This window comes from Carassius auratus, chromosome 16 (genome assembly GCF_003368295.1).
Source record: "Carassius auratus strain Wakin chromosome 16, ASM336829v1, whole genome shotgun sequence".
NCBI classification, from domain to species: Eukaryota; Metazoa; Chordata; class Actinopteri; order Cypriniformes; family Cyprinidae; genus Carassius; species Carassius auratus.
The window spans coordinates 3,307,547-3,325,976 of record NC_039258.1 but is presented as its reverse complement, the minus strand read 5'-3'; the positions used below and the strand labels follow the sequence as shown (position 1 = coordinate 3,325,976).

Here is an 18,430-nt window from a genome sequence, read left to right as displayed (position 1 = left end):
ACCTTCAAGCTGGATTTTCAATGTCTGCAACTTTCAGATACAAATCATCCGTAATGCAATTTCAGTTTTTTGCAAATACATTTTGATTGAAGCCATATGGAGTGACACTTAGTTAGTAATTTAATAATTCAAACAAAAATGGAAATAAGTAAATGACCTGTTGAATAGACAAATTAATAGGTATATAATTAAAAAAAAAAAAAAAAACAGTTTATTTAATGTTTTAAAATGCAGCTAAATAAAACTACAACAACTACAAAAATCTTTAAAAAAAATAAAAATAATTTTTTTTTGATTATAAATAATAAATAAATAACAAAGATTAAAATAAAACAAATATTTATAATTATATAAAAATAATGTTTAATACTATACATATTTTATAAAATAAATTATATGAATATATAAATAATTATTCTATTTTATTTTACAATAATTTATATATATATATATATATATATATATATATATATATATATACTTCATTGGGAAAAAATATATATAAATAAATATATATATATATTTAAATAATATAAATATATTCTATATAATTATTTATTAGACAATATACAAAAAAAACTATTCCTAAGTGTCTTTTGAGATGCATCAATTACAAAGAAGCTTGAGCAGTCCTAGCATCCCTCATGCAGCCGTCCACTGGTTTGAGTGAGTGTGTAACAGAGACAGTGAGGCAAACCTCTGTGATGTCTCAGTGTGTGGTCACTGTACCTTCAGATAGTACACCAGCAGCTCATTGAGAGCTGGATCGGCGTTCAGGTTGACCAGGAAGCACTTGTCCTCTCCGACCTTGATCCCTGACGACTCCAGAGAGATTCCCATGCTCTCCAGCTGCTTCTGACGCTCCTGCACAGACCAATCAGAGAGAGACAACAGCTGTCAATCATGAGCGTGTGTAAGTGTGTGTGTGAGAACGTGTGTGTGTGTGTGTGTCACCTGTGCGATCTCCTCAGTCTTCCTGAGTTTCTCCTCCCAGGTGACGGTCATCTCCTGAATGAGTTTCTCAGACTCCTGGAGTTTCTCCTTCAGCTCCGGAGACTTCAGAGACTGACCGACACAATAATAACAAACATTACCTTTAACAGCTCCACATTTCACAATCAGTGATCAACTACTAGCGTTTTAATATTTCAAATAAGTTTATATTTTTTTAGTTCCTGTATTGATTTTAATATTATTTGATTTAAATATATCTATATGGATTTTATTTTATTTCAAATCTTCTATTCAGTTTTAGTTTTAAATATTTTAATAATTAAACTAAAAAATGATAAGTAATGCCTCGGCAACTAGCTGGTAAAAATACACAGGCTCTACTCTAAAGCCTAGTGAAGGTGCCTACATAGGGAGGATATTAAGGGATAAAAGCCATGCAGCATGATGCGTTCATAGGGATATATTTTTTGGGCTCAATTTAAATGCTGTTTTACTTGTATTGTATCCTTAGCATAGCAGCAATACCAGACCGTATGGTGACAAACTCATTGGAAAAGTTAGTGAAGAATGTGGGAGAAATTTCTATTAATAATACACATTTAATTTGTGTAAACAAAACATTAAAAACTGAATAATTAATCAAATGTCAAAGGAATCAAAGGAAAATTTAAATGTAGATAAAACATTAAAATACATTTTTAATTAAAAAAATGAAAATTTGTTAGTATGATCATATCTGGGGAATCTAAAAGATCGAAAACCCCTGTATTAGAGTAACACAATGTGATGTTTGTTCAGTCACAGAATCTGGTTCAGATAATCTCCCATAATTCCCTGCTCACCTCAGCCTGCGAGAGCTGCACCTTCAGTTTCTCCACTTCCTCCCGCAGCTCTCTGATGATGCGGGCGTTGGGATCCTCATTCACCACAGCGTGGTTGACGATTCTCTTGGCTCTGTCGGCGTAACGCAGCGTCGACAGCGTCTCCTCATAGTTATCAGCAGCCGGGCTGATAGTGGCAATCATGGCCGTCTTACTGTTACCACCCAGATTGTCCTGTAGCAACAGAGGGAAAGAGTTTGAGTCCCCCAGACATTTAGACAGTGTTCAGTGAACTCTGATGATAATGCTCACCTTCAGCAGCCACGTCAGCACTGAGTCTCTATAAGGCACAAACTTGCTCTTGCCTTTTCCTGCAGACTGATCAGCGAGAGCAGAAATCACACACCCCAGTGTTGTCAGAGACCTGGAGACACAGAGTAAACACAGTAAACACCACACAAACAACATAAAAAACTGCAGAAATATCAGTAAACACCACAAAAACAACATAAAACACCACAGAAACATCAGTAAACACCAGACAAACAACATAAAACACCACACACAACATAAAACAGCAAACACAACATAAACCACCACAGAGACAACATAAACACCACAGAAACAATATAAAACACCACATAAACATAATACCCCTCAAAAACAACATAAAACCCCACAGGGACAACATAAACACCTCAAAAACAACATAAAACACCACAGAAACATCAGTAAACACCACAGAGACAACATAAACACCACAAAAACAACATAAAACACCACAGAATCATCAGTAAACACAACAAACATCACAAAAACAACAAACACAACAGAGACAACATGAACACCACAAAAACAACATAAAACACCAGAAACAACATAAACGCAAAAACAACATAAAACACCACAGAGACAACATAAACACCACAAAAACAACATAAAACACCACACACACACACACACACACACACACAACATAAAACACCACAGAGACAACATAAACACCACAAAAACAATATAAAACACCACATAAACATAATACACCACAAAGACAACATAAAACACCACAGAAACATCAGCAAAACACCACAAAAACAACATAAAACACCACAGAGACAACATAAACACAAAAACAACATAAAACACAACAGAGACAACATAAAACACCACAGAAACATCCGTAAACACCAGACAAACACCATAAAAGACCACACTCAACATAAAACAGCATACACAACATAAACCACCACAGAGACAACATAAACACCACAAAAACAACATAAAAATCCCACAGAGACAACATAAACACCACAAAAACAACATAAAAGACCACAGAAACTTCAGTAAACACCAGACAACATAAAACACCACACACACACACACACACACACACACAACATAAAACACCACAGAGACAACATAAACACCACAAAAACAACATAAAACACCACATAAACATAATACACCACGAAGACAACATAAAACCCCACAGGGACAACATAAACACCACAAAAACAACATAAAACACCACAGAAACATCAGTAAACACAACAAACACCGCAAAAACATCAAAACACCACAGAGACAACATAAACACCACAAAAACAACACAAAACACCACAGAAACTTCAGCAAAACACCGCAAAAACAACATAAAACACCACAGAGACATCAGTAAACATCACAAAAACAACATAAAACACCATAGAAACAACATAAACACCCCAAAAACAACATAAAACACCACAGAAACATCAGTAAACACCAGACAAACAACATAAAACCATACACACACACACACACACACACACACAACATAAAACACCACAGAGACAACATAAACACCACAAAAACACCACAGAAACATCAGCAAAACACCACAAAAACAACATAAAACACCACAGAGACATCAGTAAACATCACAAAAACAACATAAAACACCACAGAAACATCAGTAAACACCAGACAAACAACATAAAACACCACACACACACACACACACAACATAAAACACCACAGAGACAACATAAACACCACAAAAACAACATAAAACAACACATAAACATAATACACCATGAAGACAACATAAAACACCTCACAAACAACAAAATACCACAGAGACCACATTAAACACCACGCATACACAAAATAAAGCACCATAGAGAAAACGTAAACACCACAAAACCAACATAATACACCACAAAAACATAATACACCACAAGGACAACATAAAACACCACACACACAACATAAAACACCAGAAACAACATAAAGTACCACACACAACATAAAACACCAGAAACAGCAGTAAACACCACAGAGACAACATAAACACCACAAAAACAACATAAAACACCACAGAATCATCAGTAAACACAACAAACATCACAAAAACAACAAACACAACAGAGACAACATGAACACCACAAAAACAACATAAAACACCAGAAACAACATAAACGCAAAAACAACATAAAACACCACAGAGACAACATAAACACCACAAAAACAACATAAAACACCACACACACACACACACACACAACATAAAACACCACAGAGACAACATAAACACCACAAAAACAATATAAAACACCACATAAACATAATACACCACAAAGACAACATAAAACACCACAGAAACATCAGCAAAACACCACAAAAACAACATAAAACACCACAGAGACAACATAAACACAAAAACAACATAAAACACAACAGAGACAACATAAAACACCACAGAAACATCCGTAAACACCAGACAAACACCATAAAAGACCACACTCAACATAAAACAGCATACACAACATAAACCACCACAGAGACAACATAAACACCACAAAAACAACATAAAAATCCCACAGAGACAACATAAACACCACAAAAACAACATAAAAGACCACAGAAACTTCAGTAAACACCAGACAACATAAAACACCACACACACACACACACACACACACACAACATAAAACACCACAGAGACAACATAAACACCACAAAAACAACATAAAACACCACATAAACATAATACACCACGAAGACAACATAAAACCCCACAGGGACAACATAAACACCACAAAAACAACATAAAACACCACAGAAACATCAGTAAACACAACAAACACCGCAAAAACATCAAAACACCACAGAGACAACATAAACACCACAAAAACAACACAAAACACCACAGAAACTTCAGCAAAACACCGCAAAAACAACATAAAACACCACAGAGACATCAGTAAACATCACAAAAACAACATAAAACACCATAGAAACAACATAAACACCCCAAAAACAACATAAAACACCACAGAAACATCAGTAAACACCAGACAAACAACATAAAACCATACACACACACACACACACACACAACATAAAACACCACAGAGACAACATAAACACCACAAAAACACCACAGAAACATCAGCAAAACACCACAAAAACAACATAAAACACCACAGAGACATCAGTAAACATCACAAAAACAACATAAAACACCACAGAAACATCAGTAAACACCAGACAAACAACATAAAACACCACACACACACACACAACATAAAACACCACAGAGACAACATAAACACCACAAAAACAACATAAAACAACACATAAACATAATACACCATGAAGACAACATAAAACACCTCACAAACAACAAAATACCACAGAGACCACATTAAACACCACGCATACACAAAATAAAGCACCATAGAGAAAACGTAAACACCACAAAACCAACATAATACACCACAAAAACATAATACACCACAAGGACAACATAAAACACCACACACACAACATAAAACACCAGAAACAACATAAAGTACCACACACAACATAAAACACCAGAAACAGCAGTAAACACCACATAACAAAAACATCAGAAACAACATAAAGTACCACACACAACATAAAACACCAGAAACATCAGTAAACACCAAATTAGGTGATAACATAAAACACCACACAATCATCATAATACACCACAAGGACAACATAAAACAGCAGAAACATCAGTAAACACAAGACAACATAAAACTCCACACAAACATTAGGGCTGGGAAAATAAATCGATGCATCGCAAATCGAGAAATGATTCAGCATCTTTTCTGAGATTTTCCGAATACATTGCGATTCTTTCTTGAATCGATTCTGAGCTTAGTTTTGAACAGCAGATGGCACTGCATGCTTTAGAAACAGAAATACTCTGCTCGTTTCCAAATCCTTACAAACACTTGAACCTAAAATAATCATTTAGAAATTTCAAAAAGATTGAAGCGAATTACAAAGGTGTTCACAGTGGGCTGTGTTTACATTAATCTTGCATCATAAAAGCATTCTAAGATGAAGTGAAATTACAAGACTCAGCCGAACGCACAAGCACTCTACATCACTCTTCTTCATGAGCATTTGAGTGTGCAGATAAAAACTAGATTAGAGCGCCATCTGCTGTTGAAATCTAAGCTCAGAATCGATTCCAGAAAATTCTGAAAATCTAAGAATAGATCCACGAATCGATTCTGCATCGATTTATCATCCCAGCCCTCTAATTTATTGAGATGCACCTGTAAATGATGCATTTCATTCATATAATATCTATAACATTCTGCAGATTTCCTCTACTTATTAATGTAAGTTTGTAAAGATCCCTATATTCATTTATTAATCTTTTGACTGGTCCAAGTGGCTGTTTTATACTGTCTATACTAATTTTTTAAGTTCATGTAACAACAACCAACGTATTGTTCATTTTTCGACAGTTATAAGCAAGTGACTGATTTCCTTTGAATATGGCGACCGGCTGCAGTCATCTTACTTGTTGATGTTGCTGCCCTCCTTCAGTCTCTCTCCAGCGGCTCCAGTCTTAGAAACACGTTCACTGCCGGCCAGATCAACCAGACTGATCTTACTCACTTTCTCACCAGAATTCTGCATTCACAACCACACACACACACACACACACAGACATAAAAGAAAATATTACAATCAGCCTGATCAGATCATGACCAGAGTCAATGGCGCAGGTTTAATATTGGCACTGGTGGGAACATAGCAGCAGACAACAGACATTTAATTGTGAAAATTATTGCTAGGGATAATTTAGTAGAGGTTAATATCGATAGGAACATGTCTTAGCATTCCTACTAAATTCTACACCCTTGACCAAATCCAAAATGAACACTCATGCATAATCCATGAATAAAACTTGAACATCCATGTATATATTTCAATTTTTTTTATTATATATATATAAAACATTTTCATATATTATATAAATTATATATATATATATATATATATATATATATATATATATATATATATGTGTGTACACTTTAATTTTTTTTAAATATACATGCATGTGTGTGTATTTATATATACATAACCAATTTACAGTTCACACAGATATATTGTAAACAATTGTTTTTTTTAAATGATTAATTGTTTGACTGCTCTATCTCTCTCTCTTTCTCTCTCTCTCTCTCTCTCTCTCTCTCTCTCTCTCTCTCTCTATATATATATATATATATATATATATATATATACATATTTATATTGATTGATTTTAAAATAAAATGTTATGTAAAACATTTTTAATGTAAAGTATAAAACAAAAAAAATGTTGTATACATTTTTTATAAATTAAATAATATTCAATCATTAAATTCAACTAAATAAATAAATTGAAAGCCAGTAAAATAAAAAATGAAGTTAATCCAAAAATTATAAATAAAGTTATTCTATTTTTTTTCTGTTAGAAGTGAAACACAAACACTCAGTGAATTATGCCGCATGTCACAAATAAACAAAACATTTCAATAATTCTATTGTCATTAGAGACAAAATCTATTCTGAAATGAAAAACAATGGAAGTGCAGCAGCACTGACCCCAGACTGAAGGTCGTAAAGCGTCTGCGTGACGATGACGCTGAAGACGGCGTGCGATCGGCTGCTCTCCTCGTTCATGTTAGTGGCGGCTACTGTGCGTGATTTATTCCCCTCCGACATCAGAGACTCGATGTCCTGCAGGAGGCGCAGATGAGAGAGAACATGCAACTAAATCACCACAAAGGTATAGTTCACTGTAAGTGTAGACAGCAAACACATTTCTAATCAGAACATAGTTTGGTTCGTAATTTCACATTTATTTTTATGCTACATTTTTGCTGTTTGAACAACAAAGAACTTTACAGATTGTAAAGTCCGAAAAAGTCCTATATGATAACATGAAACAAAAGCATTCTATGGAATTCTGGGAGAAACATCTGAAACGGAGTTGATACTTCAATGAAACATTTGAAAAAAAGTTGATACTTCAATGAAACATTTGAAAAAAAGTTGATACTTCAATGAAACATTTGAAACAAAGTTGATACTGCAAAGAAACATTTAAAACAGAGTTGATACTTCAAAGAAACATTTGAAAAAAAAGTTGATACTTCAATGAAACATTTGAAACGGAGTTGATACTTCAAAGAAACATTTGAAAAAAAGTTGATACTTCAATGAAACATTTGAAACAGAGTTGATACTTCAAAGAAACATTTGAAAAAAAAGTTGATACTTCAAAGAAACATTTGAAAAAAAATGGATACTTCAATGAAACATTTGAAACAAAGTTGATACTTCAAAGAAACATCTGAAACAAAGTTGATACTGCAAAGAAACATTTAAAACGGAGTTGATACTTCAATGAAACATTTGAAATGGAGTTGAGGAGAGTCATGTTCACCTCAAAGCCCATCACAGCCAGCTGAGACAGACCGTCCACATATGGACCGAGGACTTTATGCTCTCTGACCTTCAGAGACTGTCTGCTCCTGTACGGACGGAAGAGAGAGAAGACGTGTGAGAAAACAGTCTCATTAGGATGTTATTCATGTTCCTTGGATTCACAATCGTCCTCTTGTTTGGGCCTCACCACCATCAGACACAAACCCAACTTCAGAAAAAAGAAAAAAAAAGAAAAGGAAAAACTATTTATGATACCTATTAATACCTATTAATATTTTAAATAAATGCAGCACTAAAACAAAGTAAAGATTAAACAAAGTCAAACATAAAACAAGTAAAAAATTTTTTAATTCAAAATGCATAAAATGTAACTTTAAAAAAGTAAATAGCAAAATTAAAGCCATAAAAATAGGTCAAGAAATAATTTACTAATTAATAAAACATATATATATTTTTTAATTATAGTACAAAAGCAGAAAATAATGAAAAAACGTAAACATTTATTGATTCAAAAAAGCACAAAAAAAATATAGAATTAAGATGTAAAGCATAAAACAATAACAAAAAACGTAAAACTTTTTTTTATTTAAACTAAATACTAAAATTAACACTTGGAAGCCATTAAATAAGAAATGAAATTATTTGCTTATTAAATTGTTACTATAAATAAAAATAAATAATATAGAAAATATTAATGCAAAAATGTAAAAAAAAATTATGATATATAAAAAAGACATAAATAGACATGAAAAATACCGTTTTTTGTTTTTTATTTGATCAGAATTAAAAATAAAGTTAATTGTGGTTTTTTATGTCAAAATACTGACAATCTGACAAAATTCTGAGTTTATGTGACAAACAATTGCAAGAAAAAAAGACCTGTGCACACGAAGTGCATTGAGTTTGTGTCTCCGCTCACCCTTTGGGATCCAGCAGGTCTCGCACTTTCTCGTTGTAGATCTCCATGTAGGAAACCTCCACCTTGAAGGACTGGCTCTCGTTCTGGTCTCTGGAGACTCTCTCGAACAGCGAGCAGCAGAGTCTGGGAATCAGGCCCGGCTGCTCTCCGTTGCCCATCATGGAGAAGGATTTCCCAGAGCCTGCGGGACAAACACAAGACGTTTAACACAGGTGATGTATCTCAGCCTGGGGCGCTGTAAAGGGGGGGTAAACGATGACGATTCTCGGGGCCCATGACTAAGAGGGGGCCCAGAGAAGCCCCCAATAAAATTGTGGTGCTAAAAAAAAATATTTGATAGTAAAAATTATTAACTTTAAATTATTCTATTTGCAGTTTCCTGGTGTCAAAAAAATGTATTTGTTTAGGAAACACAAACGTCCGTGGGCCCCTCTCCCCCTCTCGATTATCATAAAATGGTTTAGTCCGCCTAAATTGTATCCAGTAACCAAGGCAACACAATAGCGCCGGCAGATTCAACTTGACAGAGGATGTGAAAATGCCTGAAAAATCTGGAAGTCAAAAACGGAAAGAGAAAAAAATAAGAGAAGTGAAAGAGGCAAAGGGTCGACAGTATGTTACCCAACATTTCACAAGAAAAAAAGTGGGTTTGTAAGTAGGCCTAAATTGTTAGTGGACCGCCCGTGACAATGATCGTAACCTACGGCACTTTTCTGTGCGTACGCACGCTTTGTAGACGAGGCCCTAGGTCTCTACTGTAGCATTTTTCGATAAGTTGGCACGTTTCGATAGAGCAGGGTGCAGAGGGTGCACAGCTTTGCCTCACATGCAGCCGGTGTCGGCATCTTTGTACGAGGCGGCGCCCACTTTCAGCACCCTGCTGCGGTCCACGCTGTTGCACCTGTCTTGCAAGCAGTAACTTCATGAACTCGAACTATCAGCTGTTTGTGAGGTTTCAGTGCCTCTCTTGAAGATGATGTGGAGTTGTATTACTACACTGTCCCCTATATTGTCAAATACCACCGCAAATACAGCATGATTCATCTCTGCCAACCATCTTCACATAATACTTTCACATTATCTGATCCAGACCGTCGGCAAAACTCAATTTAAACAGCGCAAAATCACTGCCTGTGGACGTTAGTGAAAGTGAAAGTGAAGTGACATTCAGCCAAGTATGGTGACCCATACTCAGAATTTGTGCTCTGCATTTAACCCATCCGAAATGCACACACACAGAGCAGTGAACACACACACACACACACACTGTGAGCACACACCCGGAGCAGTGGGCAGCCATTTATGCTGCGGCGCCCGGGGAGCAGTTGGGGGTTCGATGCCTTGCTCAAGGGCACCTAAGTCGTGGTATTGAAGGTGGAGAGAGAGCTGTTCATGCACTACCCCCACCCACAATTCCGTCCGGCCCGAGACTAGAACCCACAACCCTTCGATTGGGAGTCCAACCCTCTAACCATTAGGCCACGACTTCCCCATATAGTTATAGATAGAAATTATTATATTTCTGTTTTTATTCACACAATAAGTATTTAAACTAGTTTTAATGAAAATTCGTGTAGTTTTAGGAAAAGTCAGGGAGCAGCAAGGCTTTGTGATTTATTTAGACAAAGTTACTGACTATGCAAATTTCAAAACGGTCAAAATGATGCCATGTTCATTCTAGTGTTAAAGATAATTACCATAAGTTTAAATGTTGCGGTTAAAATGAATGCTGGTGGCTGTTGGAATGTTAAAAGTGCATGATAAGGGAACTCAATTTTCTCAAACGCACTTCAGTGTTTCCGTTACATTTCAACTGTCATGTTAAAAATATCAGGTTAGATTAGATTAACTTTATTGTCATTGCCAGTGTACAGTACAAATATTCATACAAATATAAATATATGTGAATACCACTGATCTATATATATAGATCAGTGGTGAATACACTATATTACACATGTACAGCTATGCACAGTATATACATTATACAGTACTGAAGTAGTGCAGTATTACAGAGGACAAATTACAGGTGTGGATGGACATGGGATGGAGTTCAATTGTCTGATTGACTTAAATATATGAGAATGATAGTCAAAATACCATAAAAGAGCATGATTTTATGTAAATTAATATGAAAAAACTCTCAGCTGTGTTGGGGGCCCTGTCAAGATTCTTTTCATGGGGCCCAAAATCCTCAGCAGCGCCCCTGATCTCAGCCAGCAGACGTGCTTGAGAACGAAACGCCGGCCTGAGAAACAAGGCCAGAGGAAACAGAAAGTGCGCTGTGTCTGCTGAGGAAAGCCTATGATTAAAAACACAGACGCTTCCTGTTCATGTCCCGAGAAATATATCAGATCCTGCTTAATGTTAGCATTGCAGGTGAATTTGAGTTCATATAAAATGATTTACAAAAATACAATTAAAAAGTAATAATACAATTTTTTATCAAATATAAATTATTAAAATAATTACTAAAATAATAATTTAAATATCCATAAAAAATTATGAAACACGAGAAAATGCTTATCAATTATTAATGCTTTTTAATTATTTCTCATTTTAATTATTAAGTAATAAAAATAAGATTTTTTTTCTGTTCTGTTTATTTTATGTTTAGATTAAAATCAGATAAAATAAAATGAGTCTTTTTTTCTCAACTCTTAGTTTTAACATTTGAGACAAAAATCTATATAAAAAAAAAAAAACAGGTTTAAATTGGTTATGATGCCAAAAATTAGACAAATATAAAATGTCTCTGTACAAATAATTAATAAATAACACGTCTTTACTATGTTTCAGATCTTTACATTTTTCTTTTATTTTTAAATTATTTTTTTTTGTAAACAATTTATATTTTCAACTCTTAGTCTAAACATTTAAGACAAAAAAACCCCAACAAAATCAGGTTGAATCTGGTTATATGAATTAACGATAACTTTTTTTTACTTGTCTAGGAAGAATTATCATTGAGATTAATGACAAAAAAACATATGGACACCAATCTCACCAATGAGAATTTGAGAGGACGAATGTGCATTAATTGTAAAAAAAATCGTAAATGTTTGGATTTCTTTACTTTTGAATTTTCTTGCAGTGAACCATGATCTGGCCATGTTTTTGTGAGATTGATGTCTGCTGTAAATCCAGGTTAAAGAGAGGAAATTCCTGCTGAGTTTTTCTAGTGTGAACTCGCTATATAAATGTGCTTGCAGGCCCAATCAGAGAATTTACCAGAGCTCCTATGACAAAGAATGAGCCCCTGTTGACGTCTTTCATTCAAAAGGATGTCACGGTCACAAAAGATCACACTATAACTCCACCTGTCTGTCCGTAGGCAAAGATGCAGGCGTTGTATCCCTGAAAGGCGTTTTCCAGTATTCCCTCCCCAAGGCACTTGAAGACGACCTCCTGACCTGCAGGACAAACACATGCAATCATCACAAACACAGAACAGAACACAGTCTCTCTCTGATTCCTGTTTGCTTTCTTTATTTTACAAAAGCACAATGTTTTGTTGTTATTGTGTGTGCGCACAAATAAATGTAGTAAAGTCTTTAAAGATTCAAAGGATGCATTACTCATATGTATGACCAAAAATGAGGGTATATTTTAAGAGCAATTGAGTAAATATTAGGGGGCAGCTCTACTCATTTCCTTGCATTTTAATAGAAACGCTTTCAAAATAATCCGTCTAAATACACAAATGGAGTTTTGATGCAAGTAAACTGGATATTTACAAGCAGAACAAGTGCTATTTTTGAACTATATATATTTATTTTTATATACTAATTTTTTTAACTTTTTTTTTTTTTTTTACATTTTCAGATTTCATTTTTAGTAATTTTGTTAAGTGATTTCAGTATTTTTTACCAATTTTAGTTTTTTTAATATTTCTGCTAATCTATTTCTTAAATATTTGTCCGGTTTTATAGCTTTTATTTGTTTTGAAATATATTTATATATTTTAGTTTTAGTGATGTACTTTTTTCCAGTTAACTGGATCATTAAAATTAAAAAAAAAAGATAAAATAAATAAATGTCAATAATTAAAATAAAATAAACATTATTAAGTACAGTAGTCAACATTTGGAAGTGGAACAAAAAAGTTCATCAAAGTTGATCAAGAACACATTTTGGTTTTGAGTTTTAGGACAACTTTGATGAAAGGTTTTAATCCAGTTAAAATTTTCACTAGTGTGTTATTAATATTAAAATATGAATATTAAAAAATATATATTACGTTTTCATCTACTTTAGCTTGATGTGCTGATATAACAAAAAACAACTTACATGAAAAACTGTTGCACAGGCAACGAACTGAAATGAAATTAGTTTAAACTGAAGAACTAAAATAACTCAAATTAAATGAATAATAATGAAAAATTAATTAAACACAAATAGCCCATAAATTTTTTTTTTTAGTTTTTTTAAAACACTAATATTAAAATAAAAACTAATTATAATTTTTGTTTAAATTACACATTTAACATTTATTTCACAAATTTGTAAAATATATTTTATTCGTAATATTTTAACAAAAATAATAGTTTTAGTTAAGAATTAAAACCCTGAGCAGAAGTGAACGCTCCACTTGCAACTGCATTATTTCTGATAAATCTCCACGTTTGTCATTTCCTTGCTTTTGAGAGGAAATCCCTCCCAGAAAAAGCTGTCTGCATGTGTTCACGCTCTGTTCGAATAAAGCCAGGTTTAACATGCATTTAATGCACAGAAAACCTTCAGACTGCAGATCTTTTGATGCTGTCACAAATCATTAACCCTGTTTGAGCAACGAGTGATTGGGCGATAAGCAATGACTTTATCTATTCACTATAAATCACAGAGAATTCATAACATCAGTTCATCTGAGTTGTTGCTAGGCAGACCAGGGTTATTATTGTAAACTAAACATTTTTTTTACAAAATAATAACTGTAAAATCTAATTATATACAGCATAAAAAGCTATAAAAAACTTTTAGCATTAAAAAAGTAAAGTGGACAAAAATGTGGAATTTCCCAATGCATCCAATCATTAACTTCCTGAGTTTGTACGCTTCTGTACAGGCTTGTATAAACCTTATAACTGCACATCATCCTTCCTAAAAGCCTTTAATGACCGCTCTGTCTACACGAGTCAATATAAGACTCATAAAACACCTTTATATGCGTTAGACTGTAAGAATGACAGCAGCACAAACTGTTCGTGTGAGAACATGTTCATTAGTCAAGTGTTTATTCTGATTACAGCGTGATGGAAAAACGGCTAAAATCATCTGATTAGCTGGAGCTGATTACATCTTTACAGCTTTTAAAGTTTGTTTGAGGTTTTTCATTTATATTTATAAACTATGGAAGTATTTTCAACTTATCAGATTAGTTTTTATTTAGTATATTTTTAGTTTTCATTTTAATTTGTTTTTGTAATTATTATAATGTATGTTTTTAAATATTTCTATTTAGCTTTAGCTGATAATTTTCTCATGTGCTGTTATTGTCATTCGTTTTTTAAAACATTTAACTACATTATTTTTATTTTAGTTTATTTGTTTTGTCTGTTATTTTAATTAGATTTTAAGATTTCTATTTAGCTTTAATTATTTTATTTCAGTTTTAGTTTTAGTAATTTTGTTGTGATTTTTTGGAATACTTCTACTTCTCTTTAATATATATTTTATATCAGTTTTAGTGATTTTAGTATATCAACTTATTTTATTTCCGCCAGGTGACAACACAAAAATTTAAATACTACATTTTAAAATGTAAAAAAAAAAAAAAAAAAAAAATATATATATATATATATATATATATATATATATATATATATTTTTTTTTTTAAATCATATAATATTAATATTGTTAGAATAACTATTTAATGAGGATCATTGAGATTTTAAAGCTCTAATGAGATTTAATAATAATAATAATAATTTTATGTCACATTTAGTTCAGCTTTTATTCAATTAACAGATTTTAATGAACTGATTTTTTCACTTTTTAAATAATTAAAACTAAAGATTGCAAACCATTTCTAATAGTAGTTTTTCATTTCAATTTTAGTTAAAGTTTAAGTAATTTTTTTATGTGCATTTATCATTTTCTTATTTGTTTTCAGTTATTTATACTGACAGAATTTCCAGTTTTGTGTGTGATATGCATCAGATGGTCAGTGCATGTTGTCTGAGAGTCTAGACTTCCATTAAAACCAGTCCCAAGCCTGAACTAGTCTGGACCAGCATGAGAAATCGGTCCGTGTCATTTCCAGTGTTTTCCATATTACAATATAATCCACAATCATGGCTCAGGTGTGACTCACCGGCGTACTTCGGGATGTTGGACTCGTCCATGGACCAGAAGCAGTGGTCAAAGGCGAACACCTGCAGACACGCAAACACACAAACACATGTTAGCACACGCCATCCAGCCTCACACAGACAACAGATGACACACACACACACACACACACAGAACATGATGCTGCTTGTCCTGAACACACTCTGTGCACAGCAGAGCATCAGTTTATAAAGCGTTTTACATGATTAAAAAATATACATATTTCAATATTAGATGAAAAACTAAGAATAAATAAAAATTAGTAATTACTTTTGACCTTGTACAGAAACTTACATAACAGCTCATGAAAGAAGAGCTTTAGGTTTTGAACAGCTGTGAGTATATGATGCATCCAGAAATATAATATTATGGCAAAAGTGTTTGCAACGCAAGACAAATGTTTGCTTTTGAGATGTGTTTGTGATATGCATTGCTTTATTTTGCAGGAGACGTGATGCATTTTGCATTTTGTGTGTGCAATTCTTGGATTTGTGCTTAAAGTAAACTAAAAAAAGGCAAATTTGTGTGTGTACGCAGTTAAAGAAAACTGTAAATTAATAAAAGACTGAAATAAAAACTATTAAAATAGTATTTAAAAATGCTAATTATAAACATTTATTTAAAGTTTAAATGAAAACTAGATATTCACCAGCAGAACCAGTGCTATTAAAATATCACTATTTATTAATATTCTGAATGGGCATTTAAATATTTTTGTTATTTGTATAACTTATATATATATATATATATATATATATATATATATATATATATATATATATATATATATATATATATATATATATATATATATTTTTTTTTTTTTTTTTTTTTTTTTTTTTTTTTTTTCAGTTAATAGCAAATGCAACAATTTTAAGTTTTTCATCTAATGTCTTTTTCATATTAATATTAATGTTGTAAGACCCTTTATTTTTCTTACAATTCCTATCCTCTCTTTTATCACTGAATAACAATATTTAGGTTGCAAAATGCCTTTCATGTTGACTTTTTTCTGCTTGCAACGCTAAGGTCATGGGTTCGTTTCCCAAGGAATGCACGAACTGCTCTAAAGCAAATCTTAAATGCAATGCAAGTCACTTTGGATAAAAGCATCCGTCAAATATTGATGAATGAGATTAAATAAGATCTCAACAATTTCTCAATCCACACTTTCTGGTCTGCAAACACAAGTCAGTTCGGAGCTGCTCTGCATTGGTTTTATTGTTTTCCAGCTCTAGACTCTTCATGTATGACAGAGATTGCCTCTGGTGTCCTGAGCTGTAGAAGAGCAGCATGAGAGCGAAGTGATGCAGTTTCTCCGGAGAGACATTCTCTCTTCTTCTTGTGTACAGCGATGTCTTTGTGAGACGCCGTTAATTAGATACATAAATCTGGAGACGAGGAATGAATTCCTGCTTCGGTGACCAGTGTTTCCTGAGCGACCGACTCATCTCACGTCCCAAACAACACACTACTGTTAATGCAGAGTTTTGCAATAAAATATCTTGATGGTCTTAAAACCAGACACATTTCCCTGAGAGGCAGTGTTGCATAAGATGTGTTTTATAGTCTAGTCTTGTTCCAAAATCAGCTAAATCGACCAGTGCGATGATATTCCATCCAGTGTCTTATCTTCACTTAATATCAGGCACTTGTTAACAGGATCGGAAACACATCTTTTTTTTTTTTAAGATCTGGCAACCCTTGATTTATTATTTTCTATGCAATGCCCAATTATAGACTTAGTGTTTCCCTTTAAAACCCTAAATATATACCAAGCCAGTGTTTTTTATTATTATTATTATTATTATTATTATTATTACTATTGTTATAACATTTAAACGTCACGTCACTAAACCACTCATTTTTATTTTTTAATTTATTTTAATTATTTTATTTTATTTTATTTTTTTTATTTCTTCTTATATAGTGTTTGTGCATATATTGGTACATACGTAGTAATAATAATAATAACAATAATAATTTGCAATTCATTTTAGTTAACTAATAATCTTTTTATTTAGATTTATTTTGTATTTATTTTAGGATTTTATTTTTATTATTTAAACTATTTTTTATTTCTTGTGTGTATTATTTATATTATTATTATTATTAATGTATGTGTGTAGCTTATGAAAATTAATGATCAGAATTAGATATGCATTGAAAAAGTAATAAAAATACATGTATATTTAAGATTGCATGAAAACGAGATCAATTTACATATAAAATATTATCCACTTTATTTGTTTTTTGTTTTTTTTATTTATTATTACCTTACATGTGCATATGTACTGGTATATTATTATTAATATTAGTATTGCATACTGGTGTAAGAGTATGCATTAATAGATGCATTAATAAAGGAGTATTAATGCATCTTCGCATGCATACAGTATAAATCCTACTTTTCATTTATCTGAAAGGAATGAATGTTCAGCATAGATGTAATGGAGGGGTTTGAATTTGGTTGCACTGAAAAACTAATACATTTGAGAATAAATTTAACACCAAATTATCATATATTCAAGATTGCATGAAAACACGTCTTAATTTGCCATAACTTTTAAAAACTGATCTCAGTTCCATACTGAAGGGATGTAAACCAGCAGAAGGAGCAGTTTTCTGTGTTTTCTGGCCGTCTCTAGAGATCTCTGC

At 32.8% G+C, this 18,430-nt stretch overlaps 1 protein-coding gene across 5 annotated transcripts in view; it reads right to left on the bottom strand.

Annotated features, from left to right (window-relative positions):
• The window catches only part of kif13a (kinesin family member 13A), a 57,902-nt gene that overhangs the window by 24,389 nt on the left and 15,083 nt on the right, over positions 1-18,430 (bottom strand). For all 5 annotated transcript variants that reach the window (XM_026283377.1, XM_026283378.1, XM_026283379.1 and 2 more), the window contains exons 4-13: positions 15,756-15,816; positions 12,762-12,854; positions 9,442-9,622; positions 8,521-8,608; positions 7,677-7,811; positions 6,604-6,716; positions 2,088-2,199; positions 1,797-2,009; positions 955-1,065; positions 730-864 (exon numbers count right to left, since the gene is read on the bottom strand). In XM_026283377.1, the coding sequence (XP_026139162.1) occupies positions 730-864; positions 955-1,065; positions 1,797-2,009; positions 2,088-2,199; positions 6,604-6,716; positions 7,677-7,811; positions 8,521-8,608; positions 9,442-9,622; positions 12,762-12,854; positions 15,756-15,816 (1,242 nt within the window). The remainder of the gene's footprint in view (positions 1-729; positions 865-954; positions 1,066-1,796; positions 2,010-2,087; positions 2,200-6,603; positions 6,717-7,676; positions 7,812-8,520; positions 8,609-9,441; positions 9,623-12,761; positions 12,855-15,755; positions 15,817-18,430) is intronic.